General features: G+C 34.8%; 2 protein-coding genes across 5 annotated transcripts in view; one reads left to right on the top strand and one right to left on the bottom strand.

Annotated features, from left to right (window-relative positions):
* Positions 1-2,200, bottom strand: part of LOC127874963 (MAPK/MAK/MRK overlapping kinase-like) — a 105,394-nt gene extending 103,194 nt beyond the window's left edge. For both annotated transcript variants that reach the window (XM_052419680.1, XM_052419679.1), the window contains exon 1: positions 1,763-2,200. In XM_052419680.1, the coding sequence (XP_052275640.1) occupies positions 1,763-1,880 (118 nt within the window). In that variant the 5' untranslated portion in view covers positions 1,881-2,200. The remainder of the gene's footprint in view (positions 1-1,762) is intronic.
* LOC127874962 (methylmalonate-semialdehyde dehydrogenase [acylating], mitochondrial-like) overlaps positions 1-24,727 on the top strand; it is a 56,920-nt gene extending 32,193 nt beyond the window's left edge. The window contains exons 1-14 of one of the 3 annotated variants that reach the window (XM_052419675.1): positions 7,459-7,584; positions 10,621-10,659; positions 11,705-11,779; positions 14,590-14,751; positions 15,231-15,464; positions 17,444-17,591; positions 18,122-18,186; positions 18,681-18,737; positions 19,255-19,314; positions 19,642-19,771; positions 21,030-21,211; positions 22,078-22,257; positions 22,491-22,589; positions 23,702-24,727. In XM_052419675.1, the coding sequence (XP_052275635.1) occupies positions 7,549-7,584; positions 10,621-10,659; positions 11,705-11,779; positions 14,590-14,751; positions 15,231-15,464; positions 17,444-17,591; positions 18,122-18,186; positions 18,681-18,737; positions 19,255-19,314; positions 19,642-19,771; positions 21,030-21,211; positions 22,078-22,257; positions 22,491-22,589; positions 23,702-23,803 (1,569 nt within the window). In that variant the 5' untranslated portion in view covers positions 7,459-7,548 and the 3' untranslated portion in view covers positions 23,804-24,727. Of the gene's footprint in view, positions 1-7,458; positions 7,585-10,620; positions 10,660-11,704; positions 11,780-14,589; positions 14,752-15,230; positions 15,465-17,443; positions 17,592-18,121; positions 18,187-18,680; positions 18,738-19,254; positions 19,315-19,641; positions 19,772-21,029; positions 21,212-22,077; positions 22,258-22,490; positions 22,590-23,701 lie in introns of those variants that run through there. The other 2 variants (XM_052419676.1, XM_052419677.1) reach the window with 2 other exon arrangements.
* Positions 24,728-25,447: the final 720 nt, after the last annotated feature.

Raw genomic sequence — 25,447 nt, 5'->3', positions numbered from 1 at the left:
ACTATCCGCCCAGTGAAAAATCTTTGAGGGGCACATCTCCGGGGGGGGGGGGGGGTTGCTTATCCTAGAATCAATTACGGTACCTATGTATTCAGGTTTTGTAATATTTTCAATTAACAAAAGTATTTAATAAAATAATACACTTTATAGTTATTTTTGTTTTGTGGATGAAACATATTTACGATCTTTCAAACACGAAGTTTGTTTGACGAATTTCTGCATAAACATACCTAACATAATAGTTTAATATATTTTATAGATTAACCCTATTTCTTTGTTTAGTTATAACTTAAAAACCTACCCGCTAATCGTTTAAATAGATTTCCTATACCTACAACACAGGTACACTTAAATTATGTGTGTAATATTCGATCAGTGTGTCAACGTTTGGCATTCGTGTTTTCATTTTCTGAACGCGTAGGTCCATTTGATTACAAACGTTTTAGATGCGCGTTTGGTCTTTTATTAATTATGAGGTAAGTGTAGGTGGCGTAAGTGTAAGTGTTGACTAGCATCCAAACCAGTTTCAACACACATAACAGTAGAGGATGACACAGTAATTTATCTTCGTATGTAATTTCGGGAGTTTTATAGTTTGCTATAATAATGCACATATAAAACAATTGTTTATGTTTGATAAAGGGCGTCTATTCTTTGGAACTCAGCCTTCTCAAATAAAGTTTAGATCCTTAGGATCTACCGTGAACGCATCAGGGCCCATGTCTCTCGCGTTTTGTTATGTTGTTTTGTTTGTTATGTACAAAGTTTTCAAAACGTCAATGTTAGGTGTGACAAGCGCTTTATTTTAATTGAATCTATGTCTATTGTTGATTATCCAGTAACAAAATGAGTTTATAAAATATTTCTTAGGCATTCGTGTGCATTTGATTTTTCGAATTTATACTTTTAAATGAACCTTTTTGGAATCAATTACAAAATTTGAGAAAAATATTTTGCCGATATTTGAACAAATCTTTTAATTAGGAATAATACACACACGCGCGCACTAAAAAGACAAAAAAATAAAAGGCGCATTGATATTTTTCCTTTTTTAAAAATTATATAGCGTATTTAACGCGAAATGAAGGTTTAGATTTTAAAACTTGCTGAAAACAAGAAGGTACGTGTTGTCTACATAGTTTCCAATGTTACACTGCAAATGTAATACGCATTATGTTTTGGATAAAGATAACAGAATTCGAATCCAATTTGGACACACTTTTTCAATCTGCAATTTATATATGTTTGTTCTCAATATTATACCACACACGTCAAAATATACCACAATATATTAACAAGTTCCTTTAAAGCCCATAATATATATCGAGATTGTTTCAAATAAGTGTTGATTGTTGTTGTGAATAAAATGTTCGTAATATTAACGCACTTCAATTGAAAGAAGATTAATTAAATAAAATATAATAATTACAAGTAACCGACATGTTCGTAGTCTATTTAGTATGTATATACACTTTAAAACATTTTTGTATGATGTGCTAACGTGCAGTAATGAGGCAGACTTGATTTGTTGACTTAAATCGATGTGCAAAAAATACAGAATAATTGCTATATAAAACGGAATATAACTGGTTTTTGAAAATCTATTTTGTGTAAACGTACCGTAAATAAAAAAACACACTAGAATACAAGAATAGTATCGCGTTAATGACAATACAAGTTAATGGAGGTTTAGATCCAATGCATCGATCAAAATCAAACACCCGTTTACATACTAAAACATACTACTTGTGGAGACCCCTACCTCCTTTCCCATACAAAATATCCTTTCTGCGTTTCTCTGTCGATGATTTCGTGTCAGGAACCGGTTCTGTGTCGTCTGTCACATTTTCATTGTCTGCACCTTTGTCAGACTTAGCCATAGTAAAATAAAAAAATACCTCCACGGGTTCAATTATTTTATCCCATCCTTTTCATTTTAAACACAACAATCGCGTTTTCCTGTTTTAGCAGTCATTACCTCATGACCGCTTATTGTGGAACTGTTTCCAAAATCATACATTTAATCCGATGGTATATTAGCTGAAACTAAATAGATTGGCTAATTCCATTATAAAAAACGGATTAAGGATTTTAATCGCCGTAAATTATAATTACCGACATACATGCGTCGTTTTAAAACACACTATTCAGAATTGGTCTAGATCAGTTTTGCATATTTTAAAATTGGGCCATGGAAGATATAAATTAGTTACAAAATGTGCACATTCGCATGTGTATTTGAGTATTTAAATATTTGCAGATAAATTCAATATTACGCCTTGTGAACGATCCAGTAAAATCGTTCCATATCCTCTGCAAAACAAATATTTACATAATTGTAATTAAATTGATAGTAAAACTCTTATAAACGGGACCCTGTGTTTTTTGACAGGACGGTGACATAAACGTGCATAGAACTTAAAGGGTGGGCATTACAGGATTAAATTTTCAGAACGTTAGGAAAAACATAAAAAAAATATAAATGCACTCAACATTTAACGGACTTATTTATACGAATTGGCCTTTTTTGGAATTCGTCATATAATGTTATAAATTCGTAAATGTAAACAGCGTAATAAAAGCGTACTAGTATACATATAATTACAAATGCATAATTTTACAAACAAAGAGAAACACTTTTTTTTACCAAGGCTCGAACCAGTGAAAACTGGCTAAAAAAAGGTTAGCAGCTTAACCATTCGAATATTCGAACACTTACAATACGAACTGCATTTTGTACTTTATATTAGCGATAAACATATTAATTGTCACAAAATAAAGCGAATACAACAGACACGATCAAACTATATCAATCGTTGTAAAGCTTTGACATTTTCTCAGCTTCAAATGATGATTGCTTATAAACTGATGTGTATTTATAAGTCTACATGATTGATGGTATTTCGCTTCCTGGTGTACAGCGTTCTTTTTAATTTGGAACATGTGACAAAAATGGAAAATTGTCATTTTGACAATCTGTTTACATAAGTACCGTAACCATTTGAAATTGTTATAAAAATCGTTGGTAACAAAAAACGATTCAATCAATATGAATATGTATTCATATATTGTTGTCGTTGTTCACAAGGCGACTCACATTACTAAAGGAAATTGCTATATATAGTTTTAACATGATATTTAATGATCATCATAATTATTATATACAAAGCACACGAATATCGTTATAAGGCTACTCGTATCAAGTCGGATTTTTCTACATTTAAATGCATGCTATTTTCTTCTATTTGAATAACTGAGATGATTATTTCATTTCGTTTTATGTACCGTAAACATGGTACTTTAAAATAACAAAACCAGCAAAAACATATTACCGTAATTACTCTAAGTTTTCGGACACTAAGATTTCGGACACCCCCTTTTTTTGCCAAAATAATTATTTTTGTGACTTTTAATTTTAGGACATGCACGTTTTCGTCCATCATAAATGACTCTAAATTTTCGGACAGTATATTTTACAGTGCTATTTTACCAGATTTCGGCACCGTATATGCTTATCTTGTGACACTTTCATCATGGGGTTTTACAAACGGATTAAGATCATAAAACCTGGGAGACGCATGCCTTAGGGCAATGGACCATAACATTTGCGTAATTGGGTAAATAACCATGTACACCGATAGAAAACAATCGCTTCATCCAACAGCATTTAAAAAGATTTTCCTATTAAGGAAGCAGTGTGTTTAATGTCTTTGCTTTTTTGTTCTGTATCATTTCAGGCAAGAGTAAGCAAAGCTGTGGAGTTATTTTTATTTTAAAGTAGAAACACTATTGTGCATTGATTTATTGATTTTATTTAAACATACCGGTATACATGGGCATGGAAAGTTATGAACCAATATGAAATTGATCTTGAAAATCACAAATTATATCAGCCATTGTGTCCTTTCTTTTTCCCGTGTACATTTTGCAAAATAATTATATTCCGTACGAATATACGTGTTTAGCCAATACGTTTGTCACTCGACATTATCTTACAGATTCCGGACTCCAAATACCGTTAGACATAAAATGTACGTCTTTTGTAGTAAATATGCCTGCCTAAAACGGTTATGAATTTACGTGCAAAACCATTATAATGTGAATTGAACTAGATCGAAAATTGGCATAAACTTCATAGTTTATGGAAAATCATCTCTGCCACAATCATCCCAACCTCAGCGCATCCAAAAAGGCAAGTTAACGATAACAGTTTTGTTAAGGTTATGCATTAATTGAAACGCAATAAGGCCTCTGGACCAGAAAAAAATCCCTTGACCGTTTTTATATCAGAATTTCAAGACTGAAGTTGATTACAAATAGCTACAAGATTACATGGAGAACCAACAAGATAGTGAGGGAATAACGCTCATGGACTCATATCCATACAAATATGAGGTATTTCACTTTTCAATAAAGAGAAAAAAAAAACACGTACTTCATTCTTGGTAAACAAATGTCCAATCAAACGTAAAATGCTTGGAACCTATCTTTCTATACAAACGTTTTTGGTACCAACTCATCTACATGAAATGCAAAAACAACGCCATGCCGCTTGTTAACTACGACCTATCCACATAAAAGAGACCATCTTACGAACATCCGTCCTGCAACAGGTTAAATACGCTCCAACTAAATGGGACTCACATACCATCAACCGAGAAAAGGGGCGCTCAGATGCATCTCAGGAGAAGAAGCAGGGTTACTGTATTGACGAAAAACTTGTGTTGGTTTGTTGTTTTGAAGGAGTCACTTAATTCAACGGTCAGCAAAAAGTAGAATAATATTTTTTAATGCTAGAATACCACAACTTCAAGCATTCATTGAAGGGATTGCTAAGTTACATATAACGCGAACTCTTTTTTTTAATATGTAAAGTGTCTCTTCTCAATGTGTAAAAATCTTTAAATTGTTTGCGACTAAACTTGTGCAAGTTTTGAGCTCATTCTTCTAAAGAAGTACTTTGTACGGACGTGGATATTATAGCCTTGTCCAAGCCGGAGGGGGGGGGGGGGGGTCATGAGACATATACATTTCTGAAACAAAGCAACATTTGTTTTATCAAACACAAACACAGGTTGTCAGTGTAGGCATCGCCCTGCTGCTAGAGAGCCTAGCGGAATTATCCTACTATCCTTCAGTTTAATCATATCCTACAGTTTCATCATATAATACAGTTTCATCATCAACTACAGTTTTATCCTATCCTACAGTTTCATTCTTTCCTACAGTTTCATCATTTCCTAAAGTTTCATCATATCGTACATTTTCATTCTTTCCTACAGTTTCATCCTATCATACAGTTTCATGATATCCTACAGTTTCATTCTTTCCTATAGTTTCATCCTATCCTACAGTTTCATTCTATATTACAGTTTCATACTTCTATAGTTCCATCATATCATACAGTTTCATTCTATCCTACAGATTCATCCTTTCTTACAGTTTCATCCTATCATACAGTTTCATTCTATCCTACAGTTTCATACTTCTACAGTTTCATCATCACCTACAGTTTCATTCTATCATACAGTTTCATCCTTTCCTACAGTTTCATCCTATCATACAGTTTCATTATATCATATAGTTTCATCCTGTCCTACAGTTTCATCCTATCGTACATTTTCATCCTATCCTACAGTTTCATCCTATCCTACAGTTTCATAATATCCTACAGTTTCATCATATCCTACAGTTTCATTCTATCCTACAGTTTCATTCTATCCCACAGTTCCATCATATCCTACAGTTTCATCATTTACTACAGTTTCATCATGTCCGACAGTTTCATCCTGTCCGACAGTTTCATCCTGTCCTACAGTTTCATCCTATCCTACAGTTTCATTCTATTCTACAGATTCACCCTGTCCGACAGTTTCATCATATCGTACAGTTTCATCATATCCTACAGTTTCATCATATCCTACACTTTCATCCTATCCTACAGTTTCATCATATCTTACAGTTTCATCATATCCTACAGTTTCATCACATCCTACACTTTCATCCTATCCTACAGTTTCATCATATCTTACAATTTCAACATATCCTACAGTTTCACCCTGCCCGGCAGTTTCATTTTGTCCTACAGTCTCATCCTATCACACAGTTTCATCATATTCTACAGTTTTATCATACACTACAGTTGCATCATATCCTACAGTTTTATCCTATCCTACAGTTTAATTGTATCGTACAGTTTCATCATACCCTACAGTTTCATCATATCCTACAGTTTCGTCATATCCTACAGTTTCATCCAATCATTCAGTTCCATCATATCCTACAGTTTTATCATATCCTACAGTTTTATCCTATTGTAAAGTTTCATATCCTACAGTTTCATCATATCATATAATGTTAGCTATTATCGTAGTATTTGTATTTGTACTTAACATGTTACGATATTGTAATGCATTGATTATATTGAACTGTAAAATGCTTGACATGTATACACAAATAAAATTAACTAACTAAAATCCGTCAGTTTCATCCTGACATACAGTTTCATCCTTTTTGTACAGTTTCATTGTATCAAACAGTTTCATCCTATCCTACAATTTCATAATATCATACCGTTTCGCCATATCCTACAGTTTCATAATATCCTGCAGTTTCATTCTATCCTACAGTTTCATACTATCCTACAGTTTCATTCTATCCTACAGTTTTACCAATTCTGAAAGATTCATCCATCTCCCCATATTTTTTAATTTATGACATGTGGTTTATCAAACTTTAGTTTTTAATCTTAATTTAGAAATTCTGTCATAAATTGTATTTTCGGTCCAAAACATATGAGTTTTCTAGTGCTTGTAAAATTATTAAAGTATATAAAAGTTTGCTAAAATATAGCAAAAATTGCTATAAATGTTGTGTATATGCCAATAATTATGAAAATATTCCTTTTTTACATTATGAAGGTGTTTATAAGCATATCATAAGACATATTTAATTATAAACATGTATATCAAATTTAAATTTAGTATGTTCCTATCAGACTGATGACAAATTTTTTGGAGATATATGAACAAATTAAGGATGTTAGGGAGTGTTCCTATAAAAAAAAATCTGTCACTAAGGAAATATCTGATATGTAAATTGTGTTGCCTTTGTGGCAAAGACATCACATTTTATTTGTGTTAAAAGTTGTTTCATTCAGTATAAAACGTAAAATAAACAATAAAGTATTCGAGTATAGGGGAAACGAGCTTAATTGCAAAGCAATTTAAATGTTATCATGAATGTTAGCATAAGATTATAAGATTATTTATAATATTAACGAACGGTTCAATTTGAAAAAGTATTTTTTTATATAGCTGGGGTTTACTTTGTCCAGAGTACGCTGTCCCTCATACTAACTTTTCAGCGTTAAGTAGGACGGGTATCAGACCAGAGCGAACTATTGTTATGTATGAGTGTAATGTAACCAAATTGTAATATTTCACGAACCAATAATTTTCTAGATAACCGGTATGGAGGTCAATTCATTTTGACCAATGAAATTTCTCAATTGTGAACGACCTTGAACTCAGTTAATTAAAGATAGCGATGGCTCTGACAAGAATCTCCCCAACTTTTCAACGGGTTTGTATTATGTTATTTGTTATAGCGTGACAACTTGCTTGCCGTTATTATACAATTATTATTATTTGCATAACTGTTCGCGCTGTCATCGTGTTTATGTCGTGAAAACTGTTAACCCTTGGCCGTGTAATGTTAGCCCTGATTCCTGGACATTGATCACATAAGAGTTTTAATGAGCAATTGGCAATTAAATCTGCTTTAATAATGGAATCTTGACAAATGAACTAAAATAAAATAATGGGATTTTCTTCAATATATGCATATTTGCATTTAGTTAGTGTGGGGAATAATAAAGCCATAATTGATTCCTGTGAATTTGTACACTTGATAAGCAAAATGTGTTCTCGTTTGCATTGTGTTTGTTTATATAATTTGACCAAGATACATGTATATGGGTTATTGGATGCTCTTTCAGTAAAGCATCTGTTAGTGCAAAGAAAGAAACATAATACAGTGCCTTCCACAGGAATTTAAGCCCCGGGGCTTATTGGGGTGTCCTCGGGAAAGATGTCACCTGACGTTGATTAAAAAAAAAATTAACGTGTCAATTGACATTCTGTTGTGCGTTATAAATCTAAGAAAAACAGCTTCAAAAGACGTCCTTGGTGCGCTATAACTCTTCCTGAAAACCCTCCAGCTATAAAGTCATTTATAAAGACATTTTTTAAATAATTGTTTTAAAACTTTTCCGCAAGGATAGTAAAATCCCGACTCCAACGATTTCCAATACACCCGTATCAATCTGACTCTATTACTGCATACTTACTATATTTACTTTTCAAGTTTCTATTCGTTACCGGTTTTTAAAAGAACTTTCTGGTAAATATTGACAATAAAAGTGCTCAATAATTTCTTTTACAACAAATGTTGCCATTTTTCGAAAGTATCAAATACATTTTGGCATAAGTGACTATTTATAGATTTTATGAAATATTGCCACTAGACATGTGTAAATCGCTTGACATGGTGTGTGCTTGTTAATGCAATGCTCAATACACCCACACAAGTTCAGCTTCTATGCACATGATGCGAGTAGTTCATGCTGCATAATTTTCGCGCCCTTTTTATTGAGACAAATGGTCAACACGAAATAAATTATCACTGTTTATTTGAAGCAAGAATCTGTTAACGTAGAGTTAACATTTACATTTGGATGTGGGTTTTGGATTGCAAATTTAATTATGCTCATTTGAGACTTCAAGAAAACCTTAACTGTTGCGTAATGAATTCAACGATAATTCGTTATAAAAATGCTTTACGAGCCAAGTAAATGTTTTGACAGTATTATTCATGAAATGTACAACTTACACTAGGATTACAGCCATCATCAGTCTTCTAAGTAACTGGCCAAGATTTCTGTGGCAATGAGATGTACGTCACGAGTCGTCTGCATGATTTAACTGCAGGAAATACGTGCCTACAAGTGCTGTTGCTTATACAAAGTGTACGCTCTGATTGGCCAATATTGATTTTCCAATGCAGCGATGCTCCGCCCTTAAGCGGGCTTTAGTTGGGTAAAGCGTTAGATGTAGTTGACAAAGGATCGTAAATCAGCATTAAAATTTTTCAGTTAAGTCGATATCGCTAGCAGCTTTGATTTTAAGAATGGTTAGTTGCAGTAACAGCCAAAATACACTGATCAGGTGATGGGACTCTGATTTCGAAATGCAAGCGCCCTGGTGAGGGAATGTTAAATGGCCTGTGGAAAGCACTGTAATAAGAGAAGCTATCTATGCATTTTAATAAAGCAAAAATACAAAGATGTATTCATATTAAATTGTATGCCTCTAACAAGGAATTAGTGACTATACAGACCATAGACTTAGTCAATATAAAACATACTCCCAGAGCCTTTGATAATTTTTGCTATGGCCCCTCTGGGAGTACATATGGACCCCTTCATAAACACAATCGCAGTTATGCTCACAGATTTCATGTGCATCACTAACAGACGTCGTTCGTTACCAATTAAGGAAAGTGATTCATAAACTTCAAAAACATTAAATTTACCTGCCTACACACTATTCTAGCTGACATTTCTATTTTGAAATTTAGAACAGTGTAAATTATTTTATTTGTATGATGTCATGATACACCATTGACGAAACACAGATATTTGAGGCTCATATCCTAAACGAGTTTGAACATGATTTTTTAGGTATGATTTTGGAAAATATATTTTTTAGCTCGGCTGTTTTCGGAGAAACTTCGAGGTATTGTCATAGCCAGCTCGTCGTCCGGCGTCTGCCATCCGCCGTCAGTGTCGTGCTAAAACCTTAACATTGGCTCTAAAATCAAAGTGCTTCCACCTACAACTTTGAAACTTCATATGTAGCTGCACCTTGATGAGTTCTACAAGCCACACCCATTTTTGGGTCGCTAGGTCAAAGGTCAAGGTCACTGTGACCTATAATATAAAACTTTAACATATGCTCTAAAATCAAATTGTTTCCACCTACAAGTTTGAAACTTCGTATGTAGTGTAGATGCACCTTGGTGAGTTTCTACACGCCACACTTAAATTTATTCAAAACTGCACCCACAGCCGAGCGTTGGCACCTGCTATGTGGTGCTCTTGTTTCTGTTTGGAATGTGTCCCTCTACCCGCCTCAAATTGTAACAAAAAAACACTGCATGTGTCCCACTGTTTTTATTTTCACCATTTTAGGAATGGGGCCGGGTCCCTTTGGATTGGGAAAATTCACTGCACTTTGACTAAAAATGGGAAATAACTTTTGTTTTTGTGTTTTGCTAAAAATGCTTTAAAATTGAAATATAAGTGTTTTCAGTATAATATTTACTAAGGTTGAACTTACATGGATGGGAGATGAACAAAATATTGAGATCTAAAAAAATCTTTTTTGTTTGTTTTGGAAACCTTCCATTGGGAATTTTTTATTACCATTTTGGACAAATATATACTTTTTTCCATGAAGAATGCGGCCAATTACGGGACACGATTTTGAATTAAAAAAACACACTTGTGTCCATACAAACAACTTTTGTTAAAATTGATTCTATTGTTTGAATTTGCAGGCTCTTCAGCAGTCCTGTAGATATTACGCGACTAAAACGGTATGCTGATAAGTTTTGTTTATAATGCGTACAAATGTAATGCCTTTCAAATCATCTACCTGTAGTTGAATTCTATATGTCTATATTGTAAATTAGCAATAACGTTGATTCAGCTTCAACAATTTTCTGTAGTCCTTGCATGTGTATGGTGAAGCACATTTTGCTAAAAAATTCTAGATTGATGGAAATAACTGAAAAACATATGTTATTTAAATCCATGTGTATTTTATTATAAAGAATTTAATGTACAATTGTAAAGTGTCAAATTAATATTGACTCAATATGTACCTAATTATGCCCCCCTTCGAAGAAGAGGGGGTATATTGTTTTGCACAGAAGAGGGGGTATATTGTTTTGCACATGTCTGTCGTTCTGTCGGTCGGTCCGTCCACCAGATGGTTTCCAGATGATAACTCAAGAACGCTTAGGCCTAGGATCATGAAACTTCATAGGTACATTGATCATGACCTGCAGATGACCCCTATTGATTTTCAGATCACTAGGTCAAAGGTCAAGGTCACAGTGACTCGAAATAGTAAAATGGTTTCCGGATAATAACTCAAGAATGCTTACACCTAGGATCATTAAACTTCATAAGTACATTGATCATGACTGGCAGATGACCCCTATTGATTTTCAGGTCACTAGGTCAAAGGTCAAGGTCACAGTTACTCAAAACAGTAAAATGGTTTGCGGATGATAAATAAAGAATGCTTACGCCTAGGATCATAAAACTTTATAGGTACATTTATCATGACTGGCAGATGACCCCTATTGATTTTCAGGTCACTAGGTCAAAGGTCAAGGTCACAGTGACAAAAACGTATTCACTCAATGGCTGCCACTACAACTGAAAGCCCTTATGGGGGGCATGTATGTTTTACAAACAGCCCATGTTTTTCATTGTAGTATACTGGTATCATTGCAATTTAAAACTTTTAACTACAATCCAAAAAAAAAGATTACACGACTTATAAAACTTACTTATATTTATATTAAGGTGACGGTATGTTTATATCACATTTTGTTTGTATCACATGTTCAGCCCACAACAAAGTTGTTCATTGATGGCAAGTTTTTGGACTCAAAGACAGACAGATGGATTGACCTCCATAATCCAGTGAGTATATTATCTTTTATATTCATCTCTAAAGTGATTTACTTATGTGTTCTGACTTTTTGTGTGTTTAACCAGAATGGAATATTTGTAGACAAAATTGATCATTCCTAAAACAATACAAAATAATGATTTATGAGTGAAATCCAAACCTAGGGTGCAGAAACTATTATTGATAAGGTTCACTTTTCTGAAAACCGTAAAAAAAGATTAACTGCTTATTTTAAAGCAGCAACCGTGTTTAACTAGTTTAAAATAACCAGTTTAATCAGTATTTTTCTTAAACATTGTAAAACCTGTATGGTAAATAATGTTTATTTTAAACTTAAATATCAATAGAGTTTGTAACTTCAATATTTTATGAGTCTTTCACTTGGTGATTGAGTGCTATATCTATGGAGAGCACACACAAATGCCAGATTGTATTCAGCGCTTATTTATTCTAGGCTTGAGATAGAAAGCTAACACTTTCAGATACACAAATCTCACTTAACTTGGCTTCAGCTTAATTGTACAAGACATGTTTGTGAATGAAAATTACCTGCAAACTTGTTTGCATAAATGAAGTTTTTACCTGCTGTGTTCAGCATGTTCAGGTCTGGTTAAGTATGAAAAATAACTCAGTCATTTTCTTATTGGTATTTTTGTTCAGTTGTTCTATTACCTCAGCAGGGCTATAGATAACTTTTTGGGGTATATTGGGTAATTCACCCCCTGTTTTGACAACAATTGGGTTTTTGTAAATTTAATAGAGTTTTAGCAAAAATTTTCACCCCCTACTTTTTAGCTTAATTGGCTTTTATCACCCCCAGTTTTTTAACTCCTTTGGGTAATATTAGGGAATGACATTATAATATAATAATAATCTACTACGGTTACTATATTATTTATACAAATGGAAGTCAAAAAGGTACCTGTACATAACAACAAACAATTACTGAATTTCTTATCAAAGTTCATTCATTTTTGCGTTAAGACCAATTTTGTCGTGAAAATCGCTGCACAATTTATGAAGTTATGGCTGTTCAAAGCGATGCACCCTGTTTTCAGGTCATTTTCAGTTGAATACCTTGAAAATGAAAGTAGAAATCGGACGGGTCTACGAATAATTACAATAATAGCCCAAAAATCGATAACCGCTGGAAAGACTGCCTTCTTTTCTTCATAGGACGGCATATAAACTATCGCAAACATTTTTGTACAGAAAATAAACAGTCTAAACAGTCTAAAAAATACGCCTGCATTAATGGTGTTCGTAAGAATTGCGTTTCGAGACGCAAATTTTTTTACGGGAATAACGTTATTAAATTTGTATTTGCGTTTTTGTACGCTTTATTTTGAATTTAATTACGTTTTTGGTTATTTTAATTGCGTTATAACGCAACAACGCTTGTTATCTATAGCCCTGACCTCAGTCATTTTCTTATTGGTATTGTTGTTCAGTTGTTCTACTATCTACGTTTTAAACTGTTCCAGTGTTCTTTGTTTACTACCACTATTACATACTTGTTCTTAAAGTTTTGCACCTTTATTGGTGGATATTTCTAAAGATTGTTTATCTTTCTGTGTTTATACTTGATTATATAAATGTGTATATAGGCATTTTAAACGATGCATAATGTATTCACTTGAAAACATCGGTTGATATATATCTCAAACATACTTTAATTAGTTACCTTCATATTTCCTGCCTCTGAGTTGCTATTATTACCCCTGCCAAAGGCAGAGGGAACAAGAATTGACGTTATCTGTTAGTCCGTCAGTCCCTCTGTCATTCATTTTTTTACAACAGTCTTAAATGTCTTTTGATGGCCAGTAATTAATTATAAAGCAAGTCTTAGTATCCATACTAAACATATGATCCTTACATAGAAAAAGTGTTGGAGGGTAAGAAAAACACCCTAAACTGAATATGAAAATTGACAATTTAAAAAAAGAGATCCAGAAACAGTTGCTTTACACAGAAGCTTGTTATAAAACTTTTTTCAACATCAAAACTTTTGAGGTTTTCTCACTGATTTTAACCTCAAATATTTATTTTATTTTATTCTTTACCAAAGTGAACCTCAAAACCGCAGGTTGTAATCCAAGGCAACCAATTTAAACCTCAAAACCTTTGGCTGTCATCACATACATTACTGTTATTTCAGCAATCTCACAGTCATCCCTTTCCCCATCAGAAGCAAAATAATAATTGCCATATGCAACCAGCATAAAACCAGCCTTCAATTAACACTTAGTATGTTCAGGTTTTATGCTGTTTGCTGCTCATCAGTATCTTAGAATGGAAAAGAACTCTTTAAAACTCGAACAAAGGCTTTTAATTTTATTCAATTTTCTAAGGGACCTCAAATGGACTTCAGCATGAATATCTGAGTTGGAAAGGGTTCTAATGGGATACATACCGGCTAACTGCTGCTACTGTTTTAATGCTCAGTGACCAAGGAGGTGTTTTAACTGGTCCCCCGTTGAATATAGCCGTTGACTCCGTTGACTATAATATACTATATAGAGAGTAGCGATAGATAAGGGGAGGTAACCAATCTAGAAGGTGATCACGCATGTGCCCAGTCGAGTCCTGGGTAAATGGGCCTTAATTTATGTGCTTAAAGTGTTGCCCCAGAGTAGCCTGTGTAGTAAAGTGTTGTCCCAGAGTAGCCTGTATAGTATGCAGAGGATAATCAGGGACAACACTTTCCGCTTTAACTAGTGTTTTGCTTAGAAGAGACTTCTTTTAACGAAAATGCCATGAAAGGGTAAAGTGTTGTCCCTGATAAGCTTGCGCAGACTTGTGATTTTTTTTGCGTTTCTAGGCCACCAATGAGGTGATCACGCGCGTGCCCCAGGCAACTCAGGCTGAGATGCAAGCCGCAGTGGACTCGTGCAAGAAGACGTTCAAGACCTGGTCCCAGTCCACAGTGCTCACGCGCCAGCAGTGCATGTTCAAGTTCCAGCAGCTCATCAAGGACAACATTGTAAGTAGCGTATCCCATATGGAAGGACCGCATAAACTTCACAATACACACACACACTTTGAAATGATTCTGTTCTATTTGGAAAAATATGGTATTTGACATAAATGTTAAACAGGTATGAATTGTTGGTGTGAGGATCTAATAAATATACATGATAGAGCTTTTGGGCTTACGTCTTGCATTCATGTATGAATAATTGCATGGATTTTTATGTCAATGCTGCATTTTGATTTGCGAATATTCACATGTAACCACTTTCTAATTTCTCTATGAACCTTAGTCCTACTACCTGTGTAAATTATCATGTAAATATTAATGTTCCATACTTTTTTTTGCAAATGACGTTAACAAGTGCTTCTTATTTAGGCATAAATATCTTATGTGCAATTGTGCAAATGTGGGGTAGTTTTCTGACAATCCATACACGGCTGAAAAGGAGCAAAAAAACCTTTTACTTCTTAATGATATTTTTGTCACAGAAAGAGCTGGCTCGTCTGATCACCTTGGAGCAAGGCAAGACGCTGGTGGACGCAGAGGGAGACGTGATGCGAGGGCTACAGGTGGTCGAGCACTGCTGCAGCATCACTTCCCTGCAGCTCGGCGAGACCATGTCGGGCATCGCTAAGGACATGGACACCTACACGATACGGGTCCCACTGGGAGTCACTGCTGGCATCACGCCTTTCAACTTTCCAGCCATGATCCCACTTTGGGTAGGTGCATTGGTGTATTTAATTATACATTTGGGGGGGGGGGGGGGGCGATGGGGCTGGGTTTAATGCAAGTGTGAATTGGCACAAAATTTTCTGCTTCAACTGGAAATTCGTTAAGTAGAGACTTCCTTTAAGCAAAAGAATCCATAAAAGAAGAATATGCCAGCCGGTGTGAACAGGCTAACCTTGGATGCACTTTAAGCACATGCATTAAACCAAGGACATGGACACCTACACAATACGGGTACCGCTTGGAGTCATTGCAGGCATCACTCCTTTCAACTTTCCATCAATTAACCCACTCTGGATAGGTGCTTTTGTATGTTAAAGCCACATTACATGTTAAACATTCTATGAAGACCATGATATTGCAGGCATACATTGAGCCTCATTCTGGTAAAACTGGGCTTAATGCATGTCAGTAAGTGTAGTCCAAGATTAGCCTGTCAAGTCCACACAGGCTTATTGTGGACCACACTTTCTGCATTGACTGGATTTTTGTTTGAAAGAGACCCTCTTTTAACAAACAAAATACCATACAATCGGAAAGTGTCGTCCCTGATTTGCCTGTGTGGATTGTATAGTCTAATCTGGGATGACACTTAAAGTACATGTACATGCGTTAACTCCAGTTTTCCCAAAAACAAGGCTTATTTGATGACTAAAATATCATGGTGTTTATTACAAAACAAAAGTATTGTAGAACAGTTAATATTTAGATGCGTTATTTTAGTATACACATTTTGTGGCACATGACTTTAGAAAATGTGCGCAGGAATTGCACATTTTTTTCAAAAGTTAACATATTAAGTGCAGCATTATGCACCAAATGAATTGAGCATGAATTCAGTCGATATTCAATAAACAAAAGGTGTCAGTTTGACACAATGTGATAACATTTATCTATGGTCTATGTTTAATCATACAGAATTGGACTTGTGAATTACTGCCAATATTCTTATATCAGATATGGCTTGACTTTATAAAAGCCAGCAAATCTCTAGGTACAAATAAATCTGGCACATTTTATCCCCTTATGATAGTTTCATTCAATTTTAAAAGTGTTCACTTTTCCCCAAGCTAGCTTAATCTGGAATGGGTCCCTTAAGAGGCAGTCAAATGTTTATTGCCATCAACAAGCTGTCTTTATGGGCCATTCCACTACCTCTTTGCACACTTAATGTTTTCTGTTAGTAAAATACAACAGTTTTTTTGCAATTGTTATTTTTAAAATGAAAAAATTGCGGGAGTATCTCTTGGATTGAAATCACTTGACATTTATGCCCTGCATATTTAAAGGGACCTTTTCACAGATTTTGGCATGTATTAACGTTTGTTATCAAATGCATATATTGATGAATTTAAACATTGGATCTAAAATTCTCCAGTAAAATCTAAGAATAAAATAAAAAATAAAATAAAAAAAGCAACCCTCAACTGGGCTCAAACCACTCACACCTGGAGTAAAAGTCTAACGCTTAGACCACTCGGTTATCCATGCTCATACAATGAGTGATGTATTTTATACTTTCTATAAGCAATCCCTTTTTAGTGTCACAAAGTATAACAACAACAACAGAACTCTCTCAATTATTCAATCATTTTGCGTTGCAACACTTGAACATTTTCAGGTTTTTAAATCGTCAAAATATGCATATAATAGATATTTTAGAACATGGTAAATGTTCAGTATTACTGTTTCCTCACAAATATCATAACTACAATGAAAATTCGCGAATCTGAAACAATTTTTGTTATTTTGTCAATTTACCAAAACGTGAAAAGGTCCCTTAAAGAGAATCCTCAGCCTTAATTTTTTGTGGCTCTGTTTTGCCTGAAACTATTAAAAGAAATTATTATTTTGTACGTTTACTTTCATGCAAATTATCCATAACCATTGTATGTGTCTTATTGGTTATCAACTTAATGTTTTGTTGGACCATGCATGTTAATTTGACGATTGCTTTTTTGTTTTTCAGATGTTCCCAGTGGCGCTGATTACAGGTAACACGCAGGTTTTGAAGCCCTCAGAGCGTGACCCTGGTGCCACCATGTTCCTGGTGAAACTTGCGCAGGACGCAGGCTTCCCTGATGGAGCAGTGAATGTTATTCATGGCGCTCACGATGGTAGGCTTTCTTAGATATGATTTTCTTATGTGAATGATGGGTAATGAATTACCAGTGGATGTTGTTTTGAAATGAAGCATAGAAAGGGAAGGCCTTACAGGTTTCGAATTAGGTTTAGATGTTTATTTGCCATGATGGAGGTTTATTTTTACTGAAAGTTTGACTGTGTTTTCCATTTAGAATTTTCAAAATTAATAGAGTCCAAAGTAAAAACATTATTTGTATTTAAAAGTAAATATTCATGCAATTTTGATTTCATATTCTTCAATAAGGCATTCCAAAACTTTATTTATTCATAAAGCAATTTGATATGAAATGAAATGCCACTTAACCTTCAACACAATCAACCAACATGTTTCTCTGTAAATTTCTTTTCAATTAATTATGTTTTATTAACTTCGTCGTTTTTAAGGTAAGGTGAATTGTAAGTTTTACTAATTTAATTGATTTGCAAATTTGTAAACTCTATAATAATAATTTGGTGTATTTGTTTTGTCTTTCATTACACAGCTCTTTGTTCCTTTTTTCAGCTGTCAATTTTATCTGTGATAATCCTGATATTAAGGCCATCTCATTTGTGGGATCAGATCAGGCAGTAAGTAACTTTTAATAACCTTTAAGGTTTAAAAAAAATAAAATTGAGCCTTGCTGTGGGATAACCAGGCTTAATTCATGTACGTAAAGCGTTGTCCCATGTCGCACAGGCTAATCAGAGGTGGCACTTTACGCTAACACTGGATTTTTGTTTTAAAAGAAAAATTCTTATAAAACATAAAGTGTCATCCCTTATAAGCCTGTGACAATGACAATGATGTTTTCCTAGTCCTTGCATCCGTCTGTCAGTCCCACTTTTTAAAACCACTTACAAAGAAACACAGCTTGTCTTAATTGTGCAGTTAACGCCCCTTATCTTTTCAAATAAATTTTTTAACGACATCACAAATATATTCGCACTAAAATTATGTTTTTGTTTTGACATTGTTACTGAAGTTTGTATGGTTGATCTTCTAAATATGAAGCCATTGTCCTTATCACAAGAAGCAAGTACTTAATTGTACTAGTCGTAACATGTTATGCTATATTTTACAGGGAACACATATTTACGAAAGAGGGTCCAAAAATGGAAAAAGAGTACAGTCAAACATGGTAAACATTTTGTACTTTTTTAGCTCACTTGTGGTTGTCCTATTGAGCATCTCATATGGGTCATGTGCATCCAAAAACTAGGTAACCTGGTCAAATTATAGGAAAAGCTTGTTGCCAGTCAAGAAGCAACATTTATGTCATAACCCTTTCCCACTTAGAAGCAAAGTGAAAATGGCTATGTGCAACCAGCATAAAACCAGAACAACCTGTGAGTAACTGGCAGTCTGTTTAGGTTTTGTGCTGTTTGCTGCTCATCAGAAACTAAAGGTTGGAAATGAAGCCTTTAAAACTTGAATCTAGTAAGAAATGTCTTTAATTATATTTAACTTTCTAAAGGACTACAAATGCGTAAAAATACATATCTAAGTGGTAAAGGGTTGACACATGATCAGAATGTGGGTCTCGCTGTGATTTTGATGAATTTGAAATGAACTTTTACTTGTTTCCTTCTCTTTGAAAGAAATATTTACTGCAAATTGTGTAAATTGTATCTTATTATGCATTTCATGCTTTTCAGGGAGCGAAGAATCATGGAGTTATAATGCCAGATGCAAACAAGGAAAACACTCTCAACCAGGTAATTATGAAATATTCAAACACCAAGCATGTATTTGTGCGTTGAGAGTTTATAGGTCAAAATGTAGCAACCATAGAAAGAACTTAAATTATATTTGACAGGAAAGACCTAAAAGTATCTAAATATCTGTAAAAAAGTAATGCAATCAAGTTGAAATAAATAGATTTAAAAAAAGATCTGAAATAAATACATTTTCATGTAGCTTCAAGAGTTCTTGTAGAATCTTTAAGAAAACAGGTCCCAGCCAACATAAATTTACTTTTATGCTTAAAAATGACTAAATGCTCACAGATATCTCTTACAAACATTCACTTCTCACAATGGCAGCTGGTTGGTGCAGCCTTCGGCGCTGCGGGTCAGCGGTGCATGGCGCTGTCTACGGCGCTGTTTGTGGGTGAGGCCAAGAAGTGGATTCCAGAGCTGGTGGCGCGGGCAAAGCAGCTCAAGGTCAACGCGGGTGAGGTGCATGTAATATCGGGGTACTTTATGGGAAACTTGAGTGTCTCAGTGATCACTTTTGGTATTTTTGGCCTAATCCTCATGTTAAGATCATGTAATGAGCACTGCAATATGTACCGTTATTACTCTTATGTTTTCGGACACTTAAATTTTTAATTTTTTTCGTGTCCGAAAACTTAGATGCAAAAAATATTCATAAAATACAGGTGTCCCAAAACTTAGAGTCGAAAATTGAAGTGTCCGAAAATAGCATCAGTTGTATCAACGACTACCGGTAACAACACGCGCTTGTAAAATACCATGCTGTATAGTATAAATTACAGTTATATATGAATGCACTGCATTTTAAATAGTTTTAAATGCTTAACTTATTTGACAGAAAGTTACAACAATGTTGTACTTTGACCAACGAGTTCAAAGATGATCATGTGATGTACCGATACTCGCTAGTATGAACCTGTAATTAACACAATAAAAAAAGCAAACTATGAATGCTTTGTTTGTTCATTTCCGATAGTTGTTGTCTAACACCTTCCATTGTTCGTAAAACTTGCAATAGGGTGCATCACACTTTGAAGCGTTTAGTATTTGTCACGGTTATTTTACTGAGAAGGGGTAGTACCATTGCGGTAGATAATTGAACTGTTAATTGGCACTACCCCTGGTAATTGTCATAACGCTTATGCTATCGGGCGAAACCATTGTTTAATACCGATTTACAAGGATATTTACCCAATAAGGCAAATGTAATGGTCCGTTGCCCTCAGGCATGCACCTATCATGTTTTATGATGTAAATCTGGTTGTAAAACCCCATGATCGAAGTGTCATTAAATAACGAAAATAGGACCGAAATTTGGTAAAATAGCGCTGTAAAATATACTCACCAAAAACTTCGAGACATTAATTATGGACGAAAACTCGTGTGTCCGAAAATTAAGAGTCACGAAAAAGGGGTGTCTGAAGACTTAAGAGTGTCCGAAAACATAGAGTAATTACTGTAATACAAGGTGGTTGAGCTTTTTAACAATGGTACATACTTAAATAACTGAAATATAACAAAATGCAGATTGACTGCCATCATAATATATCTTCATCCTCATAATGATGTAATCTTTCATCATATTGGCAGTTAAAAGAACATTCATTGCTTGATAGATTGATTCTGATTTTGTATAAATGAAAAAAAACCTTTTCATGTGGAGCTGGATTAAGAAATACAAACAACCTATTTCAAACTTAATATTTGGCAACTAGGTCATGAGCCTGATGCTGACCTGGGTCCACTTATCTCCCCTGCCGCCAAGCAGCGCGTCTGCAGTCTCATTCAGTCGGGTGTAGACGAGGGGGCCCAACTACTTCTGGACGGGCGCAACATCAAAGTGCCTGGATATGACAAGGGGAACTTTGTCGGACCCACCATTCTTCATAATGTTAAAGTATGCTGTAGTATGGTTGATATATGAAAATAATATTTAATTTGCATTGCTGTATACACAAATGGCAGTTTAGAATGGCATAGACATGTCTGTTTACAGTAACCTCCTTTCAGCAAATACAATCAAATACGGTGAAAGATATAAGTTGAATAAGTTTCTTGGTCCATCAAGTTGAAGGTACAATTGCAAATGTTATAATGCATGCTATCTTTTCTAAGGTGGATATCACTCTAAATCACACCATGCATTTAGGGTTTGAGTTAGCTTTAGTTGGCTAGTTAATGTTTTTTGCTCTTTTAGGATCTCAGCAGAATTTGGCAAATCTCAATAAATAGATGCTTGTTTGCAAAATATATGGCTAATGATGAAAAATATAGAAAATGATCGTTCAATTTACTAAAATTGTTTAAAGTGTAACTCGCACACAGTTCAGGTTTTATGCTATATGCTGCTCATCAGTATCTCAGGGTTGGAAATGAAGCCTTTACAACTACAATCTAGTTAGAAAGGTCGTAAATTTAATTTGATTTTCATAGGGACTACAATGGTGTCAACATATGAGCTTTGGTCCAAAAAAATAATGGGCCTAAAGTGTTGTCCCAAATAAGCCTGTGCAGTCTACACAGGCTGATCCTGGACGACACTTTCCACTTTAATAGAAATTCTCGTTTAAAGGAAGTCTCTCTTAACAAAAAGCAATTCTAATCTGAAAATGATATCTCTGATAAGCCTGTGCACACTGCACAGGCTAATCTGGGACAACACCTAACGCACATGCAGAATGAGGCTGATACATGTATATATCTGTGTGGTAAAGTTTTAAACCACTCAGGTAAAAGGTATATATAGCCCTGGTCTGATTTCAGCCTGAGATGAAGTGTTACCAGGAGGAGATCTTTGGCCCCGTGCTGGTCAGTATGGAGGTGGATACACTGGACGACGCCATCAAGGTCATCAACAAGAATCGCTATGGTAATGGAACTGCCATCTTCACAACCAACGGGGCTACAGCCAGGAAGTACACTCAGGAGATTGATGTTGGTCAGGTGGGAACAATGAAATATGTTTTGTTTGATATTGAATTCAAATGATTAATGTGATAGGTACTATGGTTTGAACAATTTATTTATTTTATCAAATATAATTTACTTATTGAATACATTTAATTAATAAATATGAATGGAAAGTTATACAGTGGAGTTCTTGACAGACTCTGCATTCCATACTCCACATAAAGTGGGTCCTGACACTAACAGTTTGACACATCTTGCTATTTCAGATTGGTGTCAATGTTCCTATTCCTGTCCCACTACCAATGTTCTCATTCACCGGATCCCGAGGCTCCTTCATGGGTGACACAAACTTCTATGGAAAACAGGTATAGGCCTTGACACAAGTATCTCCAGTGAAACAAGTATCTTCAGAAGTGTTTTGTGTATCAAAGCAGAAAGGAGTAGGGTGAAGCCATTAAGCTTTAACAATTCTGCAAGGACTTTAAACTGTCAATATGTGGTGCCTAGCTATGCAGTTAATCCCCTTAAAATATTATGTAATCAGAAAATCCCCATTTTCCTCCCATTTCAGGCTTAAATATACTCTCTGATAGAAAGTTCTCCAACTTTTATGGCCCCTTATCCAATGATCTGGGGTATAATGTTTTTGGCCTCTCTGTCTGTCATTGTATGTGTGTGTCTGTCCCAAAACTTTAACCTTGGTCATAACTTTTGCAATATTGATAGCAGCAACTTGATATTTGGCATGCATGTGTATCTCATGGAGCTGCACATTTTGAGTGGTGAAAGGTCAAGGTCATCCTCAAGGTCAGCAGTCAAATATATGGCTTCAAAGCGGCGCAGTAGGGGGCATTGTGTTTCACAAACACAGCCCTTGTTCTTTATGATATGAAATTGTGAATGTGCCATTTTAAACATTATTTCAGAAAAATTAGTGGTATTGCTATAGATTTAATTAGTAAAATATAAATTCTATAAAAACTACAACACCCTGATGTTTCTTATTTGGTTTGTAGCATTGTATGTTGGGCCTCTACTTAGTTTCATCAAATTGTGACCTTAGGATCAACACTGGCTGCACCCAGGCGTGAAATAGATAATATGAACTTACATAGTAAATAAACATTAAAAACTCTGCCTCTGAAACTGCAAGGTCCAACGATTGCCTTGTAACATATTTGTGTGGTTCTCTAGAAAAGTTGTTTAAAAATAATGCCCGTTTGGTCTAAACTTGATACCCACAGGGTCCAATTTTTCATTTAACAATGTGGAGGGGGGATTTTTTTCAATACTGTGATTAGGGCTAGTTACATATAAGTAACTTAATGAGATAATACTACTTATGTGTAAGGACTGACAGAGTAGGAACTCTTGTTAATAGTACTGGGTTTAGCTAATTTAATTAGATTGGACATCTCAACATTTTAAGAAATTGATGATGAAAGCTTAACATGTTTGGATGTTTGTTGTATTTCAGGGCCTCAATTTCTACACGCAGCTCAAGACGGTGACTCAGATGTGGCGCGGGGAGGATGCCACAGTAACCAGACCTGCTGTCGCCATGCCCGTCATGAAATAAGTGCCGAAAAATTGTCATGAAATTTAGCCCCGTTTCTGGGAAAACTGGGTTAAATGCACGCGGGTAAAGTGTTGTCCCAGATAAGGCTAATTAGGGACAAAGCTTTCCGCTTTCATGAATTTTTTTGTTTACAGTAGGTCTTCTAGCCGGAAAATTCAGTTTATGCGGAAAGTTTCTTCCCTGATTAGCCTGTGCCTTTTAGCACAAGCTAATATGGGAAGAAGTTTAACACACATGCATTTGATCCAGTTTTCCCAGAACCAGGCTCAATTAGTTGTCAAATATGCGGCGTATGTTCTGTTCACAACATGAGGGAACAATCATTTTTGAAGACTGGCTGTTATAAGAGTGCTAGATTGTTGTGAGGAATTTTGTTGGCACATTTTGCACAAAATTGCAAATTGTTGAAGATCATGGACAAATGTTGCTGAACAAAAATAAATTATAAGCTTTATTTTACGTTATTCTGTTAGTTAAATTATCAACTAAAAATCTTAGTTTAAAAAAATTATGTTGCATATTAAAATTGTTAAAATAAGACCTTGTTTAAAAATAAATGCCATACATAATTTGTCAAATGTTTGTGTTTAGCATATTGCAACAAGAATGTTTAAGATTTTTTTTTGACATACAGTAAATGATACAATAGCTTCGCTAGCTCTTCTGTTATAGCAAAGGTTCTTAGGGACTTTTTGATTGGTTATTATATATAGATATATATGGCTTACTTGTTTCTTTATTGTTTTGTGATAATTCTTGATACTTCTTATGCCATGAAATTTAATCTGATTGTATAAGCAAGGTTCCAAGTATTTTTCTATTTATATCTTTGGGCATTCCACTATTTCATGGAAACATCAACAGTTGAAATAATGTTAATATTTGTTCGTTTAACCTGATTTGTAAATAAACTTGCTACGATAATGAGGTTGTGTTTTCCAAAATTTCATAAAATCCTATATTACAGTTTTACCAAAGGTTTGTGACCTGTGCAACAATAGTATCTATAAATCTGTTTGGATGCATCCCCAATAATGCACACATGTTAAATGTAAGAGCCAAATCATGCCAAAATGGGTCTTATACCATATGCAGCCAGTGAAGATCCAAACCAGCCTGCGCATAAGTGCAGTCTGCTCAGGAGCTTTTCTGTCTGCTATAAAGCAATGCAAGGTTTGGTGTTTTCAATCGTGAACAACTTGTCTTCTAACCAGTCTGTGGGACTAGACAGGCTGGTCTGGAACTTGGCTGGCCACATATGGCATAAGACCCATTTTCGTATGAAGTGGCTCACACAGGGAGGAAATTCAATGTACTTGCAAGACCCTACCATAGTGACACCAACATGCAGTCAAGACCAAATTGGGTAGCAAAAAGCTAGTTCCAAATCTTAAAAAAGAAATACATAATTGTATTTTCACCATGTTTTTGACATTTTTTATCAATGACAGTATCCATGAAGTTCAGAGAGCACACTGATACAATTTTTTTTATAGTGTTAGGTAATATTGAAATACTCTATGGAAAATTATCAATTGAGAACACCGTTACAATATGCTCCCAAGTGGTAGTCTGTGTTTTATGTGATGCTACCTGGACATGAAATGTTCACCAAAGCGTGAAAACACTAGGTCCCAATCAAGA

The sequence above is a fragment of the Dreissena polymorpha genome, chromosome 3 (assembly GCF_020536995.1).
Source record: "Dreissena polymorpha isolate Duluth1 chromosome 3, UMN_Dpol_1.0, whole genome shotgun sequence".
Taxonomy (NCBI): Eukaryota; Metazoa; Mollusca; class Bivalvia; order Myida; family Dreissenidae; genus Dreissena; species Dreissena polymorpha.
Note: the sequence above shows the minus strand (reverse complement) of the source record. Positions and strands in the feature narration are given on the sequence as shown.